This window comes from Nyctibius grandis, chromosome 1 (assembly GCF_013368605.1).
Source record: "Nyctibius grandis isolate bNycGra1 chromosome 1, bNycGra1.pri, whole genome shotgun sequence".
In the NCBI taxonomy this organism is placed as follows: Eukaryota; Metazoa; Chordata; class Aves; order Nyctibiiformes; family Nyctibiidae; genus Nyctibius; species Nyctibius grandis.
Window position 1 is genome coordinate 71,853,622 of NC_090658.1, and position 17,492 is coordinate 71,871,113.

Genomic DNA, 17,492 nt, shown 5'->3' on the forward strand with positions numbered 1-17,492 from the left:
CTATATTGTGTGGCTGTCAGAAGGCTCAGGCACAGTATTTCCATCACCAGCAGTTCCTTCTGAACAGCCGCAAAATATGCTCTCTTATTCTCTGTGTAACATAAGTATGAACAGTATGAAGAGCAAGGTATATATATTTAATTTTGCCCTACTAATTGTGAATGCAAAAATAGCAGCTTGATTTGAAAGGAGAACCTTTAAAAACTCTTTCAAGACTAAAGTGTTAATACAAATCACTGTGTTAATTATATATCCTAGAAATTATGCAAATAGTCTTTTTAGTGGTGAATTAATCAATGTTAATCACTTGAAAAATAGTTTTTAAGTGGTTTTTTTTATAAAAATGTGTCAAAGTATTTAAAATTCTCATGGTGAGCTTACATTTTAATAGTTCTGTTTTATTTCTTTTTAATAGTGACAGACAAATACTCCCTATGTTATTTTGGTGTTGAGCAACAGACACAGTAGGGGATCACAGGTGTGAACTCCTTACACTGGGTTCCAGATTCTTTCAAAGGTTTGTAGAATAATAATTTAGATTTCAAATCTTAATGTTTCATTGTAGACCCCGATGGCACAACAGAAATAATCCTAATGTAAAAAGTGTATCAACTAAATGAGGCACATTCAAACAGGCACTTGATCTCTTCTTTAGAGTTGTGGACATAAATTGCTGACTAATCTGAAAATATGGTAGAAAACGTTTCTCAACACCAGGGCATGGGAATGGATTTGGATCAGGACTTTTTGGTCGTAAATTGTTTGACATACTCATATCTGTTTGCTGTCTCAAAGGTGTATTTATTTCAAATACCCCCTCTGGTGAAGGTTAGCTCAAATCTAGAAAGGGAGATGACCAGCTCTTGATTCTCACTGTGACTCTCTCAGCTCTGCTGCAGCAGTAGACCCTGTGCTTTCAAGCACGCCTAGATCCAGAAAACACAACACTGCTACTGTTCCAGCTGAGGCTTTATATACGTCTACAACTGGGCCCCTGCTTGAACTCTTGAGTTGCAAAATTTTCTGTATTTTGACTTGGGATTTACATAACCAGAATCCCACACAGCTAACCAGCCATGACAGCCTCTCCCAGAACACATCCAGAAAGTGCCAGCAGAAATTTTTAGGCATCCTCTCAGCCCAGATTTTAACAGCAGGCTCACTCAAAAGCTCTGACTAGATGTTTAGGCAGATTTGGAGCAGTGTAAGAGTTCCTGTCTCCACAGTAACACAAGGCTTATGCATTGGCTACATGCAACACACTGGGATCTAGCCAAGACCTAAATGAAAATTATTATTGTAATATTACTGTGAAAACTGAATCCTTAGAAATTCTCTAGAAATGTATTTGATGTGTGTGTGTGTGTAATGTTTTTTCCACACTGAAGATGATTTTCTTCCTATCAGTAACTGTGATGAGGTAAACTGCTGCCACTGTGTGAGGCTACTAGATAACACTATTGATGAACTACAGGATTTTGTACAGTATATCTGTAATGGTTCAAGGAAGTGCAAAACAAATTACTTACAAAGTTTACAAAATTAAACTGAAATCTGAGAGCCAATGTCTTGATGCTCTCAGTTATGGAAATAAAGTTTCAGTTCTGTGGAGTGTACTGCAATATTATTTTAGAAGTAAATAAAAGAGGACAGCAAGATTTGCAAAGAAATGTAAGAGATATTACATGTCCTTTTACATTGAGAATGCCAAATAATAAAGTACTAGACCTTTAAAATGTGTGGTTACTATTTATTGATTCATTCATTCATTCATTCATTCATTCATTCATTCACATATTCCTTCCATAACCTGACTCAAATTCTCTGCTATATTGTACATTTAATGAAAGACAATTAGTGAAGCGACTGCAAAACTTCTAACAACTTAATAAAATGATTGTCTTTCAGTATGATCATAGCATATACATGCTTTCAATTAATACTTATGTTTATAATTATTAATTGTATATGCAATGCAAGTATACAGACAACATAAGTACATAGACTGCATTCTGTTTTCAAAATTTCCCACAATTCTCACTTGCTTTAACTGAGATCTTTGGAAGTCTGAAAACTGGGCTCTAATTGATCAAGTTGGGCAAGGAAGACATTCTTTGGTGCCAATACCTCTACTGTAATGCGTGAACAACAGGTGATAAAAAACTTCTTCCATCCGTGCTGTAGTAGGAAAGGAACTTCTTTCCTTGAAATGTTCTTGTACTTCATGCATGACTTCTGTCTGATGAACCACTGAGACAGCTACACTTTTAAAAGGGTGCACGGTTTGCTGTGCAGGTGTTCCATTTGGAAGCAGCAGAATACAGAAACAGTGTCTTTAGTAAACTCTTTCAAACAGAATCAGATAATTGTCAGAAATAACTTCCATAGCCAAATGTTCTTCATCTGGCATCAGACATATATCATGGGAAACATGTATGGTGTGCCATAAATAAAGGAACTAAAGTTTGCATTTCATACTTTTTAATGCCCTTTCATTTTTCCTCCAAGTGCTGGTTGTGCAAGCGAAGACTGTGTTTTATATACACCTGGCCACATTACCACCACTACAGGATGGATTTATTACTATAAAGTGTGAGAACTTTTTTTTTACTTAGTAGATTGTATTCAGTTTAGTTCCCTGAGTTATTGTATTAAATACTACTGCTCGTCTTCAGGACTCAGACAAAAATTTTGTAGGATCAATTTCTACTTTCTTGAAAGAAGACATATCACACCAGACTGTCTAACTTATCTACACCACAGTCTTTGGTAGTTAAAATAAATACTTTATGAGAAATATTTCTGGAATATTTTTGATCTTTTTATATGATATTCTGCTCAGGAAGGAGACTCCATACCTTTGTCTGATTCATCCCTGATCAAAAGAAACAATGTGAAAGAGTCTGTAGATTGGTTTTTACACCTGAAGGTGAAGGAGAGCTCATAACCTGGCAGAATCCTTTGCACTCAGGACTCAGAAATACTGATCAATGCTACTGATGAAATCCTAACCGCCCAGCAATGACTGACACGGATGTTATTTTTGCAGATAACAGTCTTACGGCACATGAAGCATTAGTCATATCTTTTAAATAATTCAAAAGAATATTAATATCCTCCAACTGCCTTGTACTTAAGAGTGACAGGTGTGTTTGTTTGAATTAACCTCTCAAAAAACACCCGGACTATTCAAGACATGAATTTACTTCAGGACCACCAGTGTTAAGTGCCTGATCCTCCACTCCTTTTGACTTCAATGAAAGGATTGATAGACCTTGCATGGCCTGACAAGGGAAAAGAGCTTTTGTTCTCTTCCTAATATGTGTTGATGGCAGTCTTTTAGAAGGAAAAGAGCAGGAGCAAATTTACTTCCCAGCCCACTTCTGTTAGTGTGGAGTGGAAGAACTGGTAACGTTACTCTGAGTGGTTTAAAAAGACTATTAGGATTTAGTCTGCCAGTAGGTTTTGCTGGTCACTGTCAGGGCACTACTGTGACAAATGAAGACTTGTTTTTTAACTAAGAAAAGAAATGTACTGATGGGGAGACTGGGGTAAGAAGGACTCATTTGACAAATGCTATGATGGAAGCGGGATGGTGTAGTTTTCAGAGCAAGTCTGTCAAGTCGGGTAGCAAAGGAGGGGATTTGGGACCATAATCCTGCTTGTGGCATGCACCTCTCACTGCTTGCAGTCTTCTGCCTCTGTACATAACCTCCCCCAGGACTGCACAGCACCCAAATTTCTGTCAGGCACCTCTTTGCAGTATATGGGACATAAACAAAATCGTGAGCATTAGCTCAAATTTGGTGATGTGTTAACAGTGCACGTTCTGGTTGGTTGTACTTCCAGTCCTGTGTTTGTATAGTTTCGATGCTGTCTCGCTTTTGTTATTACTGCAGGTGAACCAAAGGATTGCTTTACCCAACTGTCATACTCTGTTTCTTATTTGTAGAACAGAAAAAAATTTTTGTTGTTACTCTGAAATGTGGGGAATAGGAGGAGTCTTATATGTGCCTTCCACAGAGATTAAGTAAAACCCTAGCTACCTTCCCTCTCTCAAATAAAAAAAACATCACCTCCCCTCTCAATTGTCTGTTACCTAAGTAACAAGAAACGTGGCTTTTCCTTGTTCATCATAAGGCAGCATTGTTAGGTGAAGCAGAATACGAATATCCAGGTTATGTTTGCTTCACAAAGCCTTTCACCATGCATGAATTTGAGCAAAATTCTGAACTGTCCATGTAGCTCAGGAAAGGGAAAGAATGACAAGTGATCGGAGAGGAAAATCTTTAAGGCACCAGGGATATCAAATGGGATTTTATAGCCAAATGCCCACTTCAAAAGTGTCTATGAATTTAAAATATACAAGTACAGTTATAATTCTTTCCAAGACCCACAAAATGATCTCAAGCACAAACCTTTATACTGGAGGCCAAATCCCCCTGAAGCAGAAAAAACTTGTGTCCCAGTCTGGATTGTTTTACGGTGGTACAACGGCTCGACGTGCTGCACTGCTGAATCTGGCTGCACGGCCCCTTCACCCCACAGGGAACAACTGCCAACAGCTCCTTGGCAGCTGCGGTTGGTGCCAGCGGTACCAGAGCTGCGCGGTTTCCTCAGGCCCTGGGAATGCAGCCGAGAGCTTCCAAAAGTCCCCAATGTCCTTGCCTTGTCTTCCGAGCTCTGGGGACGCAGCTGAGGATCTTCTACTCTGTGTCTCCAGGGTAATACTTTTATTTTCATTTAAACCATGAATTTGAACAAAGAAATGGTTTAACTGTCCCTTAAGGATCATTGTATTCCTCTGCATTTGGTGTGTGTTCTGCTCTTTCAGGGAGACAGGGGGAGGAGTAAGGAAGACGTAGCAATTCTTTTCAGTAAATGTTTTGCAGACAAATATTCTTTGTGGTTTGCATTAGGAAGTGGACTTTGGACATATGTTGGAGCATGGACAGGAATATAATGTGATTGACAGTGACAAATGGCAACGTACTATTCAAGGAAAATTAGTATATATCTGCTATGATAAGTGGTAAAGACATTAGTGCTCAAACTTATTTCTTCTTTTAAAAGATCCTTTATTTTTTAGACATACTTTTTTCAGTGCAATTACAGCTGTCAGCACTGACAAGGCTGAATTTACTAATTCATATCTTCCACTTGCACTCTGTAAAGAAGCTAAATTGCCTAATGAAAAACTCCCTTTTTAGATTTTCTTTTTATATAGTGATAGTGATAATAATAATAATATAGTGGGTTCTTCATCTGCAATTCTGACTTTGATCTGTCCAAGACTGTGGCTAGAATGAGTGAGAAAGAGAGGAAACACAAAGAAAAATTACAGCTATTGTTGAAACAAACATATTTTTTTGTAAATCTGGTTTCTGTCATGTAATTTCTTTCTTATAGCTGATAATTGCTGAAATATTTTGCCTGCTTTGTATTTTTTCTCCTTTCTTCTGTATCTTCCTCTCTGTATACTTGTGACAACTAACAGATGTGAGTTTTTCTTGAGTATTTTGCATCATAGGTTTGTGTATTGCTGTGTGGGTGACTGACTTTGTGGCACACAAAGGGTTAATTCCAGCTGTAGAGTTTTGTATTTCAGGAGTAAAAGAATGATTTATCCACTGCTAGGAGCTGATATCTATCCTATCTGTGGAAATGCATAACTCAAGCAGTTCCTAATGTCCCAGGGCAAACAGGGACCTGGGAATAACAGAAAAACCTGCTGTTAAAAAATACCCACAGGAGACACATGATGACTGCAGGACCACTCTCAGAGATGCAACTGTATCATACACCATCCAGGACAAAAAGGCCTGCTTAACCTTGCAAGAAAGGACTAAGATGTATAACCTGCTATTGTCCAAGCCTATTTCCACACTACTGTTGCATTTCCAAACAAATGGTGCTTAGCTTGGAAGCCGCTTTTAATTCGCTGTGCCTAGATCCTGGGTGTCTGCTCTCAGAAAAAGCTAGGAAAGAGCCAAAATCCAGATGAGCCTCCTGAGATTTTGACTGGAGTTATTTACAAAGGGAATCCTTTGCTAATGTGACTATGGGAAGTCCAGTAAACCTGAGTGTCTAAGAACACGTGGTACATAATGTAACATATCAAGCAGAAGAATAAACCATTAAATAGAAAAGAAGGTGAGATTTCCCCTTGGCTGTGAAGGTCAGGTTGAGCAGGTAGTTTTGAGCATCTCAAAAAGGGTCCACATTAGTGAAGATACTTGAGTGTTAGTTTTACCCCGTATTTTTTCCCAAGTACTTGGCATGAGAATATGTATTTTTCTTTGTCTTTTCACATCAGACTTTTGTCCAAAATTGTCTTTCTTTCCATCTGTTTTTGGCGGGGTGCTCAACTACGAACATATGTGAAAAAAAAAATGGTTTATATGTTGATTTCTATTGAAACTTTTTTTAAGAGTAAGATCTAAAGACAAACTTGAAATGTATCAGAGGAAATTTGGAGCTAGGTCTGAAATTTGAAGATCAGGAACAATTAAGTTCTTTTGCTACGTATATTTGTGTGATATATTTCCGAGTCTTGTTCTTTCAGCATAGAAACTTGGTTTAAAATAAAATTTTGAAAAAAGCAGTCATTTAAAAAAAAAAATCATGTTCTCAAGGAAAAAATCATTAGAAGTGAAGTCACATTGCTTTGAAAGAACATTTTTGACCAGCCAGCACACCAAGCTCATTAGGATATTAGAACAGTTCTCAATCAATATTTCTGACAGGGGTAATTCATGTTATGTCAGAGCCAACCCCCATCTCTACTAATTGGTTGGCTACTTTTTGTGTTCTGTACATGATCAGCATTGGATGCAGCTTGTCCGGAAGAAAAGGACAATTAAAGTGGACTTTTTGTCATTGCTTCTTAAAAAGGGTCAGTTCCAGGTATCACTTCTTCACTGTCATGGAAGTTATCTTATCTGTGAGACACCTTCTGAGAAATTTCCCAGATGTGAAAGTAAAGCCACAAGGGTGCTAATAAAACAGTATTCATTAAGAATAGCAAGAATAAAGTAGATTAAAGGAAAGAAAACCTGTGTAATATGGAACTGCTAAAGCAGTGATTTTTTTTTTCCTTCCAGTGAAGGAACTAGCAAATGAACTTGCCAAACCACTCTCGATTATCTACCAGCAGTCCTGGTTAACTGGAGAAGTTCCAGCTGACTGGAAATCAGCAAATGTAACGCCCATCTACAAGAAGGGTCAGAAGGATGATCCAGGGATAGGCCTGTCAGCCTGACCTCAGTGCCAGGCAAGGTGATGGAACAGATCATCCTGAGTGCCATTACACGGCACATGCAGGACAATCGGGGCATCGGGGCCAGCCAACATGGATTCATGAAAGGCAGGTCCTGCTCGACCAACCTGGTCTCCTTCTATGACCAAGTGACCCACTTAGTAGATGAGGGCAGGGCTGTGGATGTAGTCTATCTAGACTTCAGTAAGGCATTCGACACTGTCTCCCACAGCATCCTCCTAGACAAACTGGCTGCCCGGGGCTTGGATGGGTGGACTCTTCGATGGGTTAAAAACTGGATGGATGGCCGAGCACAGAGAGTGGTGGTGAATGGGGCAAAGTCCAACTGGCGGCCGGTCACTAGCGGGGTTCCCCAGGGCTCAGTTCTGGGGCCAGTGCTGTTCAATATCTTTATAGATGATCTAGATGTAGGGATTGAGTGCACCCTCAGCAAATTTGCAGATGACACCAAGCTGGGTGGCAGTGTCAATCTGCTGGAGGGTAGAAAGGCCCTACAGAGACATCTGGACAGGTTAGAGAGATGGGCCGAGACCAACGGCATGAGGTTCAACAAGAACAAGTGCCGGGTCTTACACTTGGGCCACAACAACCCCATGCAGCACTACAGGCTGGGGGAAGAGTGGTTAGAAAGCGGGCCGGTGGAAAGAGACCTGGGGGTGCTGATCGACAGGCGGCTAAACATGAGCCAGCAGTGTGCTCAGGTGGCCAAGAAGGCCAATGGCATCCTGGCCTCTATTAGGAATAGTGTAGCCAGCTGGTCTAGGGAAGTGATCGTCCCTCTCTACTCGGCACTGGTGAGGCCACATCTTGAGTACTGTGTCCAGTTCTGGGCCCTGCACTTCAAGAAAGATGTTGAGGTGTTGGAGCGAGTCCAGAGGAGGGAGACCAAGCTGGTGAAGGGTCTGGAGGGTCTGACCTATGAGGAACGGCTGAGGGAGCTGGGGTTGTTTAGCCTGGAGAAGAGGAGGCTCAGAGGTGACCTTATTGCCGTCTACAACTACCTGAAGGGAGGTTGTAGAGAAGTGGGAGTCGGCCTCTTCTCCTGGGCAACTAGCGATAGGACAAGAGGACACAGCCTCAAGCTTCGCCAGGGGAGGTTCAGGTTGGACATTAGGAAGAATTTCGTTTCAGAAAGGGTTATTAGACACTGGAATGGGCTGCCCAGGGAGGTGGTGGAGTCACCATCTCTGGATGTGTTTAAGAAAAGCCTGGACATGGCACTTAGTGCCATGGTCTAGTTGACAGGGTGGTATCAGGGCAACGGTTGGACTCGATGATCCCTGAGGTCTCTTCCAACCTGATTGATTCTGTGATTCTGTGATTGTGATTTCCCTCCACTGACCATCTACTCAGTCAGCTTGCAAGAAGACCAACTAGGATATCTTGTGACATCCTTTTCTCCTGGAAGTAGTTTTATGATCAGTGGGCCTTTTTGGATGTTAGAAATTATTCATTATGCAGTCACACACCCAGACTGAGGTTACATCAGCAGTTTTGCAGTATGATGTCTAATTGGGAGTATTGTCTATGGTAACATGGAATACTCGGTATTATAGATATTTTCTTTTGTACTTGCCGAGTTTCTATCATGTAGCTTTGGAGTAATTTCTTTTTGTCAAACCTAACCTACCAAATTCCCTTTAATGACCTCAGAGTGCCAAGGTGATGTGACTCCAGTGTGCTTGTCAGCTGTCCCCCAGCAGAGGCTGATTTGCATTCAGACCAGTCTGCCTACAGAGACAGGGCTTGTTAACTGTCTGTCAGTTGTTCACGTTAAATGTAGGACAGATCTACTACAGAGTTCAAAATTGCCTCCTACATATCAAAGAAGAAATTTTTAAAGGTGCTATGTACGCAACTCTCTAATTGAAAAATGATGCAGAATGATTTATGAGAATGTTTAAACACATACCAAGCTTTAACCTAGATCAGGTATGATACCTAGGTCTTGTTTAGTTCTGTACTTTGGTGTACTTTAGTACTATACTTTGGTCATGTTGATTCCAAAACTCTTGCAACTGTTATTCACGAAATATCAATCACAAATGGAAAACAATTACTCTAGAGTTGTGTAATAGTCCATAGAAGGTCACAACTACATCTCTGACTGATCAGGACTTCAGGAGCATCAGGATATAAATGTGTGGTCCTATTCATACTGAAAAAACACAGGGTATTACCACTGGTACTGAATGAATATCTCAAAAGGGTGGGATGAGGGAGGACGAGGGAGAGAATCAGAAGAGTAAAAGTGAGAAAACTTGTGGGTTGAGATAAAGACAGTTTAATAGGTAAAGCAAAAGCCGTGCACGTAAGCAAAGCAAAGCAAGGAATCCATTCACTACTTCCCATCAGCAGGCAGGTGTTCAACCATCTCCAGGAAAACAGGGCTCCATCACATGTAGTGGTTACTTGTGAAGAGAAACACCACCACTCTGAATGTCCCCCCTTCCTTCTTCCCCCAGTTTTATATGCTGAGCATGACATCATATGGCATGGGATATCCCTTTGGTCAGTTGGGGTCAGCTGTCCCAGCTGTGTCCCCTCCCAATTTCTTGTGCACCCCCAGCCCACTCACTGGTGGGGTGGTGTGAGAAGCAGAAAAGACCCTGACGTTGTGTAAGTTCTGCTCAGCAGTAACAAAAACATCTCTACGTTGTCAACGTTGTTCCCAGCACAAATCACAAACATAAACTCATACTAGCTACTATGAAGAAAATTAACTCTATCCCAGACAAAACCAGCACAATAAGTAACAGTATTCCTAAACAAAAATCAAACAAAGAAAAGGAGTGGAAATGTCTGTTTCAGTGGAAACCAGCTGATGCCTCAAATATTAGTATTTTTTTTTCATATGCACATCAAAGCTCAGTGACAGACATCACTCTAATCTTATATTTGCTTCTGCTTATGTCTTTACTATTCACTGGATTCAGTACCATCCACCCTCTCCCTAGCATTGTACTTCCATCCTATATTTAGTTCTTATCAGTTGATTACTGGCTGTCTCTGATAACAACGTACTCCCATGATTCATCAGATATGTCAGAGTTAAGGTTAAGTTTCCTTTCCTTGACCCTGCTGTGCTGCTGAGCATGCACTGATACAAAGCCCTTTTCTTTTGCTTAGTTTGATTTTGTAGGACTTAATTCTGAGAATTCCTTGGTAATGTGTTAGCAGACAAGCCCAAATAGTGTTCTGCATTTTCTTGTTGACTGGTGGTTTTACTCAATTCCTCAAATGCTTCCTTGTATCAGTATGAAAGTCTCTCTTCTCATTACCTAGTAAATCTATGTGATCTATTGTCTTTCCCTATTCCCTTTTTAATAATATCATCAAGACAACCCAGAAATCAGCTCATAAAGTATTTGTATATGCCTACTTTAATTATATGAACAATACAACTTTTTGTCTAAAAACAGGAGTTCATATTAGAGTCTGTCCAATAGTAAACCTCTGACGTTTTCCTAAAATAAAATGTTCAAATAATTACTTTTCTTTGATACATCAATTAGGATTCTCACTGAAATATACATTATCTGAGATCAAGGCACATGGTTACACACAGACATCTGTGGCAGCATATAGTACTTCCTTCTCCCCTCTTCCTAAGATTGTTACTTTTTCCCTATCCAGGCAACTACAAAGCAAAGAGAACCTTCATTTTATTTTCCTTAACACAGACTTGTATATCTCAGGAATCTGGTGTGAGGAGGGATGCTTAACCTGCTGCTATGACTCCTTCCATCACCACTGAATGTGAGATCTGATCCTGGGACAGTTCGTTTACCATGTGAGCCTCTGTGAGTGGGAAGAGAGTACCTATTGCCAACTTGTGCCAAGAGCACTTCACACTGTGTCTGAGACATGGTGGGAAGAAAATGAGGACAAATTGTGTGCGACCAGGTTTGGATATCGCTTGCAAGAACCAAAGTAGTTTTAATTTTTTCAGTGTTGTTATTGTTTGAAATATGAACAAGGAGAGAGAAAGGACATTTTACATAGAAGATTTCCTATCAGGTTAGACAGAGAAGTCTCCCATCAAAATGCATTCTGAGCCAGGTTCAATATATAAGTTAGGTCAGGGAATTAATATTTACTTTCTTGGATGAAGAGCCATACAGATTTTGTGCTGGCCTTCTGCATAATGTGAATTTCACAGATTAGTGTAGAAGAAACAACTAAACTTGAGCCAGACACTAAACTCCAGATTTTAACAAAACTTCTAACCAACCCTCAACAAAATTTTGATTATTTCCCTTTCTTAGACTCCTAAAGAAGACATAAGATATTCTGTATAATTTTCAGATGGTAATGTTCATTTCTCAAAATAAATGGACATGCACATACACAGAAGCAGAACTTGGTTTACCTTAGTTCTGTGTATTTTCACAAAGGCCGTAATTATCTCCAGAAAATAGGATACCCAGCTCCCTTGACTTTGTCCCCCTTAAAGGGAGCAAGTGTGTAACTTCCAATACAGTTGCTAGAGCTATACTTTTAAGATATTTGTGCATAGGACAGCTTTAGCCTGCTTCCCAGAATGAATGTTTTGCATATACAAGGGATGCAGAGACTACCAAGCAGTTCTCTTTCTGGCCACTGGGCTGATGTTGTGGAAAATTGATTTCCAGCTGGATTCTCTCACATTCCTCTGCTCTTATATTTTGGTTTCAGAATATTAGCCCACGATTGAGGTTGAGCATAAATAGCAGGAAAGGAAGTAAGGCATGGAGGCGAGAGGGCAGGTGGTAGGAGCTGAAATGGAAACAGTGAGGGACAGGCAACCATACACATACAGTTATACAAACAGATATGTCTGGGTATAGTCCACAGTCTCAGGATCTTGCTACATAAAACAAAAACAAAGTTCAGACATTAATATTTTCCCCAGTTCTCTCTTCTTATATACCCAAACTGAGCCTTTATTATTTTATTTCAATTTGAACAGTAATACAAGTGAAAACAATCCTGACTTTGCAACATTGATTAGCTCTGTGCCTCAGGTATTCAGCTGAGATGATATCTCTCACACCTCAAGCAAGTAGCATAGCTGTCAAAATACAATGACCCAAAATATTTAACTCTTCATGTAAAATGGAACTATTCCAGCAGAAGAGAAAGAAATAATTCAGAAGGACAGAGCATTTTTGAAGGAATAAGGTTTTGTCTAAAATCTTTTCATCAGCCTTAGTGAGGAGGATCTTCTGAAGGACAGGCTAAAGGAGCAAATGGAGGATTAGGAGTATGATCAGAAAAGCACTGGCTACTGAGCATCGAGTAATCAAAACTTGTCAGTGCAACAGATTTGGTCAGTAGGGCTGAACAAGAAAGGGGATGGAGCACTGATTGTAAGCTTTGGCTAAAAAAGGCTGGCATTTTCAGACAAGTGGCATTTTTTAAGTGTGCTACAGTAGAGGGGAGAGAAAAATCCTGGTGGTGACTGTAAACTGTTCAGTGAGCCTTCACTTCTCCATCTTGTGCACTGGATAAATAGATTCCTTTCCTTATACTTTGCCACAGAGCCAGGTGCTTATATCTTGTGGGGGGAAGATGAGAAGTGCAAATGCCAGCCTGTGTAGCAGAGACAAGCTGACTATAGGTTCCCTAGTAAGAACTGTTTAAGATGGTTTCTGATTTCATGTGACGATGACATTTATGTAGAGGTATGCTGGCTCGAGGGCGCTTTTTTGCTAATTTCATTTTCAAGTGCTTACCCACATACATAATTCCACAGCTGTGAAATTGCAAGCAATGCAATGAAAAGATTGCTGAGGTTTTTAAATCATTATTCTTATTTAAATTGTTAATTTTTTTGTTCCTCTAAATTGTTTTAGAATTCTACTTGTTTTCAGTTTTATAAAATCTTGTTTAAAATCACACATTTTTTGAGCTGTTTGTTTCCAAGAATCAGACCTAGAAAAATTCTGATTTGCATAATATTTTTGCATATTACCTTCATGCATTTAGACTCTATAAACTATTACTATTTACATTTTTAACAGTGTTCTGTAATACTTAGATGAACTTCACAGGTATGTGTGATAATTGCAGTAAATCAGAAGAGTATCAAACAAATCCAAATGGAAGAAGTTACCAATTTCATAGGTTTTAAGGTGGTGTCTTAATTGGCTCTGAACTGTGACTAAGAATCAAAGTGGAGAAAATCACCTAAATTTATCCTCCCCCTTAGTCAGCGTTAAGCTTCACTGGACCCTCCCCAAACCAAATAAGGCCAGGAAGAATGTGCTAAGTACTGAGTGTGCTAAGAATAAAGTTGAGCTGGGATGGATAAGGTTACTTTGAACTCTATATTTCATGTTTCCTGACATACCCCCCAAAGAACTGCAATTATGCTAGCGAGGCTGCAGGAGTGTTAAACAGTTCTTTCCCAGTTCTACTTCTTACTGTCTTTCCATGCATTCTTGTCGTGTTTAGAGCTGGGCCTTTTTACTTTTTATTCGTAGTGTGCATGATTCTTGGGATATTAGAAAAAATATGCTGAAGATTCACTGTGAGGCATGGCTATTTTTGTTAGAAGCTGATACTTTAGACTGAGCTTTAAGTGTTGCCTCTGGAAGGCCTTAGGTTGCTCTGGGAGGGCAGGAGTCTGCAGAGGAAACAGAAAGTTCAGAGGGGCGCAAAAGAAGAAGGAACAGAAATAGAAAAAGTGGAGGACCTCCCTCCTTCTCATCCTGCAGCTCCTGCAAAAGCCAGAAAACCAGAAGTATTATCTAAGCTGCCACGGTAGATCTTGACCTTTCAGAGTATCTCTTACCATCATCAACATGGCCGAGATTACAGCAGAAGGTACGGTAACTATTTTCAAAAATAATTAACCAAAAATGATATGTACTTTGACAGTGTAATTGAGCTAGCCTGTCAGTATGATTTGTTGCTCTTAGCAAATAATGCTTTCACGCCAGGATAATTTCATTTTGTTTGTTGGATTGCTTTCTACTTTTCTTTCATCTTTATTTTCTTTTTTTTTTCACTCCTGTAGCCTGAGTTTCTACCAGTTACTGAAGCTAGATCTCTATACACCTCTAAAAATAGCTTTAGTCTCATTTGCAGAACAGCACTGCCTAGACAGCTCTATTAGTGATATGAGAAGGGGAATGTCTGAATGTCAGGTGTTTCCACCCTCAAGCCTTTACTCAGGTAAAGCTTTGGTAGTCCCTTATAATTGGAGATTTTCCAGAGTCAGAATAGCTTAGTTTGGTGGCCCTGATTTTTCCATAAGGAGCACAGAGTATTATTTGTGAACTGTACATGAAGTTACTGAAGGGTAAAAGCTATCAACTCTGCAATTCTTATTCAGGTAAGCTTCTAAAGGAGTTAGTGAAAGTTGTGCTGAAATAAGTACACCAGAGCTAGGCCTGCAAGAATGAAAGGCAATTGTATTAACCAATAAATACGTATTCTGAAACATGAATATTTCATGTTCTTTAATATTTCCTGACCATTCATATTTAAATAACATTTTAGATGCATAACAATATTTTATCAACCACAGTCAGATAGGTGATATATTCAAAATGCAACCTTCTTTAAATTTAATACTGAATATTTTAGTTGAATTTCATTCCAAGGTTTTTTTTCCAGTGTGGATTACTCCACTGTTTATCTGAATTTAATAATGACACTACAAAAAAAAATGCTTTTAAACAGTCTTCTGAAAGTCATTTTTATTCTACTTGTCAAGGTTATGTGGCATTTCAGTGTATGAAAGTTGTACTTTTCATCTTCCATTTTTCATTGTTAATATTTGTAAGAGAATCTGCATTAAGCGCTATTAGAGAGTGAGCCTGTTAGGATTGATGTTAGGACTATGTCAACGTGTACAATCCTTGCAAGGAGACGATGTGCATATGATTTCTTAATCAGCAGTTGGACGGATCTATAATTTGCTTCTGGCAGCAAATACTGCCAAAACAGGTGGCTCAGCCTGACAGCCCTAACCCAAATACTAGCACTAGTTTATTTGGATATTCTTAACCAGGTTTGTTTGAAACATTGGTTATTTTGTAGCTGCTGTCAGGAAAATCTGTCAAATTACATTTGCCTTCCAAAATACATGCATTAATACCATCAACATCAGAGAAGCAGTATGTCAGTACCTCTTGCAAGGTTCTGCAAGTGAAAAAAACCCTAAAATTAGCAAGAGTTTTAGTCCAAAATTAATAGCAAAAATAGAATACTTTTCAGTCAGTCTGGAAGTGACTCTTCATCATTTAATTTATTAAAGAAAGAAAATAAAAGACCTTAAAATAAAATAAAAATAAAAAACCCCAAAGAGTCTGAAAATGTTTTTATAGTGTTTGTATAGTGTTTTTACAGGTGGTCCTCAGCTGTAATATTGTGTGTCTTTCTTCTGTGTTTTTTCTGTGCAAAGCAATAGACTTCAGGTGATAAGGGGCATCAGCTCCACAGTAACCTGACCTTCAGCATGACAGGTAAATAAGCCATATAATTAGTTTAGCTTAGTTTTGGTTTGGTTTGGTGTTTTTTTTTATTTTGTTTTCTTATATTTGGAATGGACTTATGTTGATTGGTTGATTTTTAAACTCTGTATCCACGAGATGGTAATTTTACTTATGGCAGAAAACTAAGAATTCAGTCTGGGGACAATGTTTTACTGTGGTTTATTTTCCTCTGGGGCTACTGCTGGCACTCTCAAGGCAATCTAAATGTTCAGATCTAAACTTCAGCAAGATATAGTTTGGACAAATAAAAAACAATTAAAATGCTTCTTGCTTCACACAATTCCTTTTTGATTTTATTTTGTTTCATACCACATCCCAGCCCATGATTTGCTGGGGTCTTCGTGACTTTTTTAGGATTAAAGTACTTGCTCCTTCTGGTAGCTATTCTTAACTCTATGTTACACTGTCAGCCACACATCAGCTAGACTGTCGGGCTCCTTGCCTTTGGGGGTACCATGCTGACGCATCAGAGAGCAGGGCATAACAGCGACGCAGGCTTCAACACTGCTGTGGCCAGTGTGGCTGCTGGTCCAGCCTTTGCAGAGTGATACTGTGGTGCACATCTCAAGGTATCCTTTTCTGACAACCGATGTCAATACCATGATCTATTCAGAGACAGATGCACGAGGCCGACGAGAGCTCTTTCAGGTCAACATCACAGTAATGACAATGAGAATAAGTACCTTAAAAATTTAGCTTAAAAATGTAGCCAAGAAATGACCCTGGCCTGTCTACTTGCATCGCAAGCCACGTGTGCTGCCTATTAATTTCCACAGCTACAAATTGTTAGTTGTGGAAATACTGGAGAAGTGTACCCAGTGAAAGACAAAAGCAGATCTCTGAAGACAGCAATTTATAAATGTCCCTAGAAAGCTGGCAAGACCTAGGTCTCCCGCTGGCAAATATTTAGGAGAAGATTCTAAAGGATTATGTTCAGCATCCTCATATTACGTGTAACTGCAACCACAGAAATATACTATTAAAATGTGGAAGTCCTTACAACTGTGCACAAAAAAAAAATCTCAGTACAGATACTAAGTACTCCGTCTTTGCAACACTCTCAGGAACCATTATTATTATTATTATTATTATTATTATTATTATTATTATTGTTATGCTTACATTTCAGCTGTTACTGAGTATTCTGTAATGGCCAGGGACTTTATTGTGATCCACTTAAGAGCTTGTCTAGAAAGCCATGGGCATCTAACTATGCTACTCTGCAGTGTTTGTGAACATAGGATTGGACTGGAGTCAATGGCAGATATAGTTAGAGCTGCCACCGCTGAAATATGAATACAAAAAGCCTGGCACCTCTGAGAAATGGCTTCGACCAATGTACAGCTTAATCTATATGTGCACAATAGCTCCAGCAGCAGCCCTATAGGTGGTCCTTTCTAGTCCAATCTACTGCAGGTCACTGTGCAAGGTTGATGGCTGTCCCCTGGCACTTTATCCTCCCATGCGGGGAAGAATGAACAGAGACTCAGCTCTGCCTGCTGCAATGCACTGGAGACTATGCACTAATCTAATCCGGGGAGGTGAGGAGAGGAGAAAGACAAGGTTTCTATGCCAGCTGTTTGTCTGCCACAACTTATTTCCCCAGTGGAGCAAGAGAGAAGCAGGAGTCAAACAGAAATGTGACAATGAGTCACGATTTGGTCCTTATTTTGCTGCTGAGAGCTGTGCAACTGCACATTTCCTCTGTCTCAGAGCAGGCTGCAAGG

At 39.5% G+C, this 17,492-nt stretch overlaps 1 protein-coding gene across 21 annotated transcripts in view; it reads left to right on the forward strand.

Annotated features, from left to right (window-relative positions):
- The first annotated feature begins 4,606 nt into the window (after nt 1-4,606).
- TRDN (triadin) overlaps nt 4,607-17,492 on the forward strand; it is a 254,540-nt gene continuing 241,654 nt past the window's right edge. For 14 of the 21 annotated variants that reach the window (XM_068416426.1, XM_068416449.1, XM_068416442.1 and 11 more), the window contains exon 1: nt 4,607-4,724. In XM_068416426.1, the coding sequence (XP_068272527.1) occupies nt 4,630-4,724 (95 nt within the window). In that variant the 5' untranslated portion in view covers nt 4,607-4,629. Of the gene's footprint in view, nt 4,725-13,604; nt 14,090-15,674; nt 15,736-17,492 lie in introns of those variants that run through there. The other 7 variants (XM_068416553.1, XM_068416501.1, XM_068416571.1 and 4 more) reach the window with 4 other exon arrangements.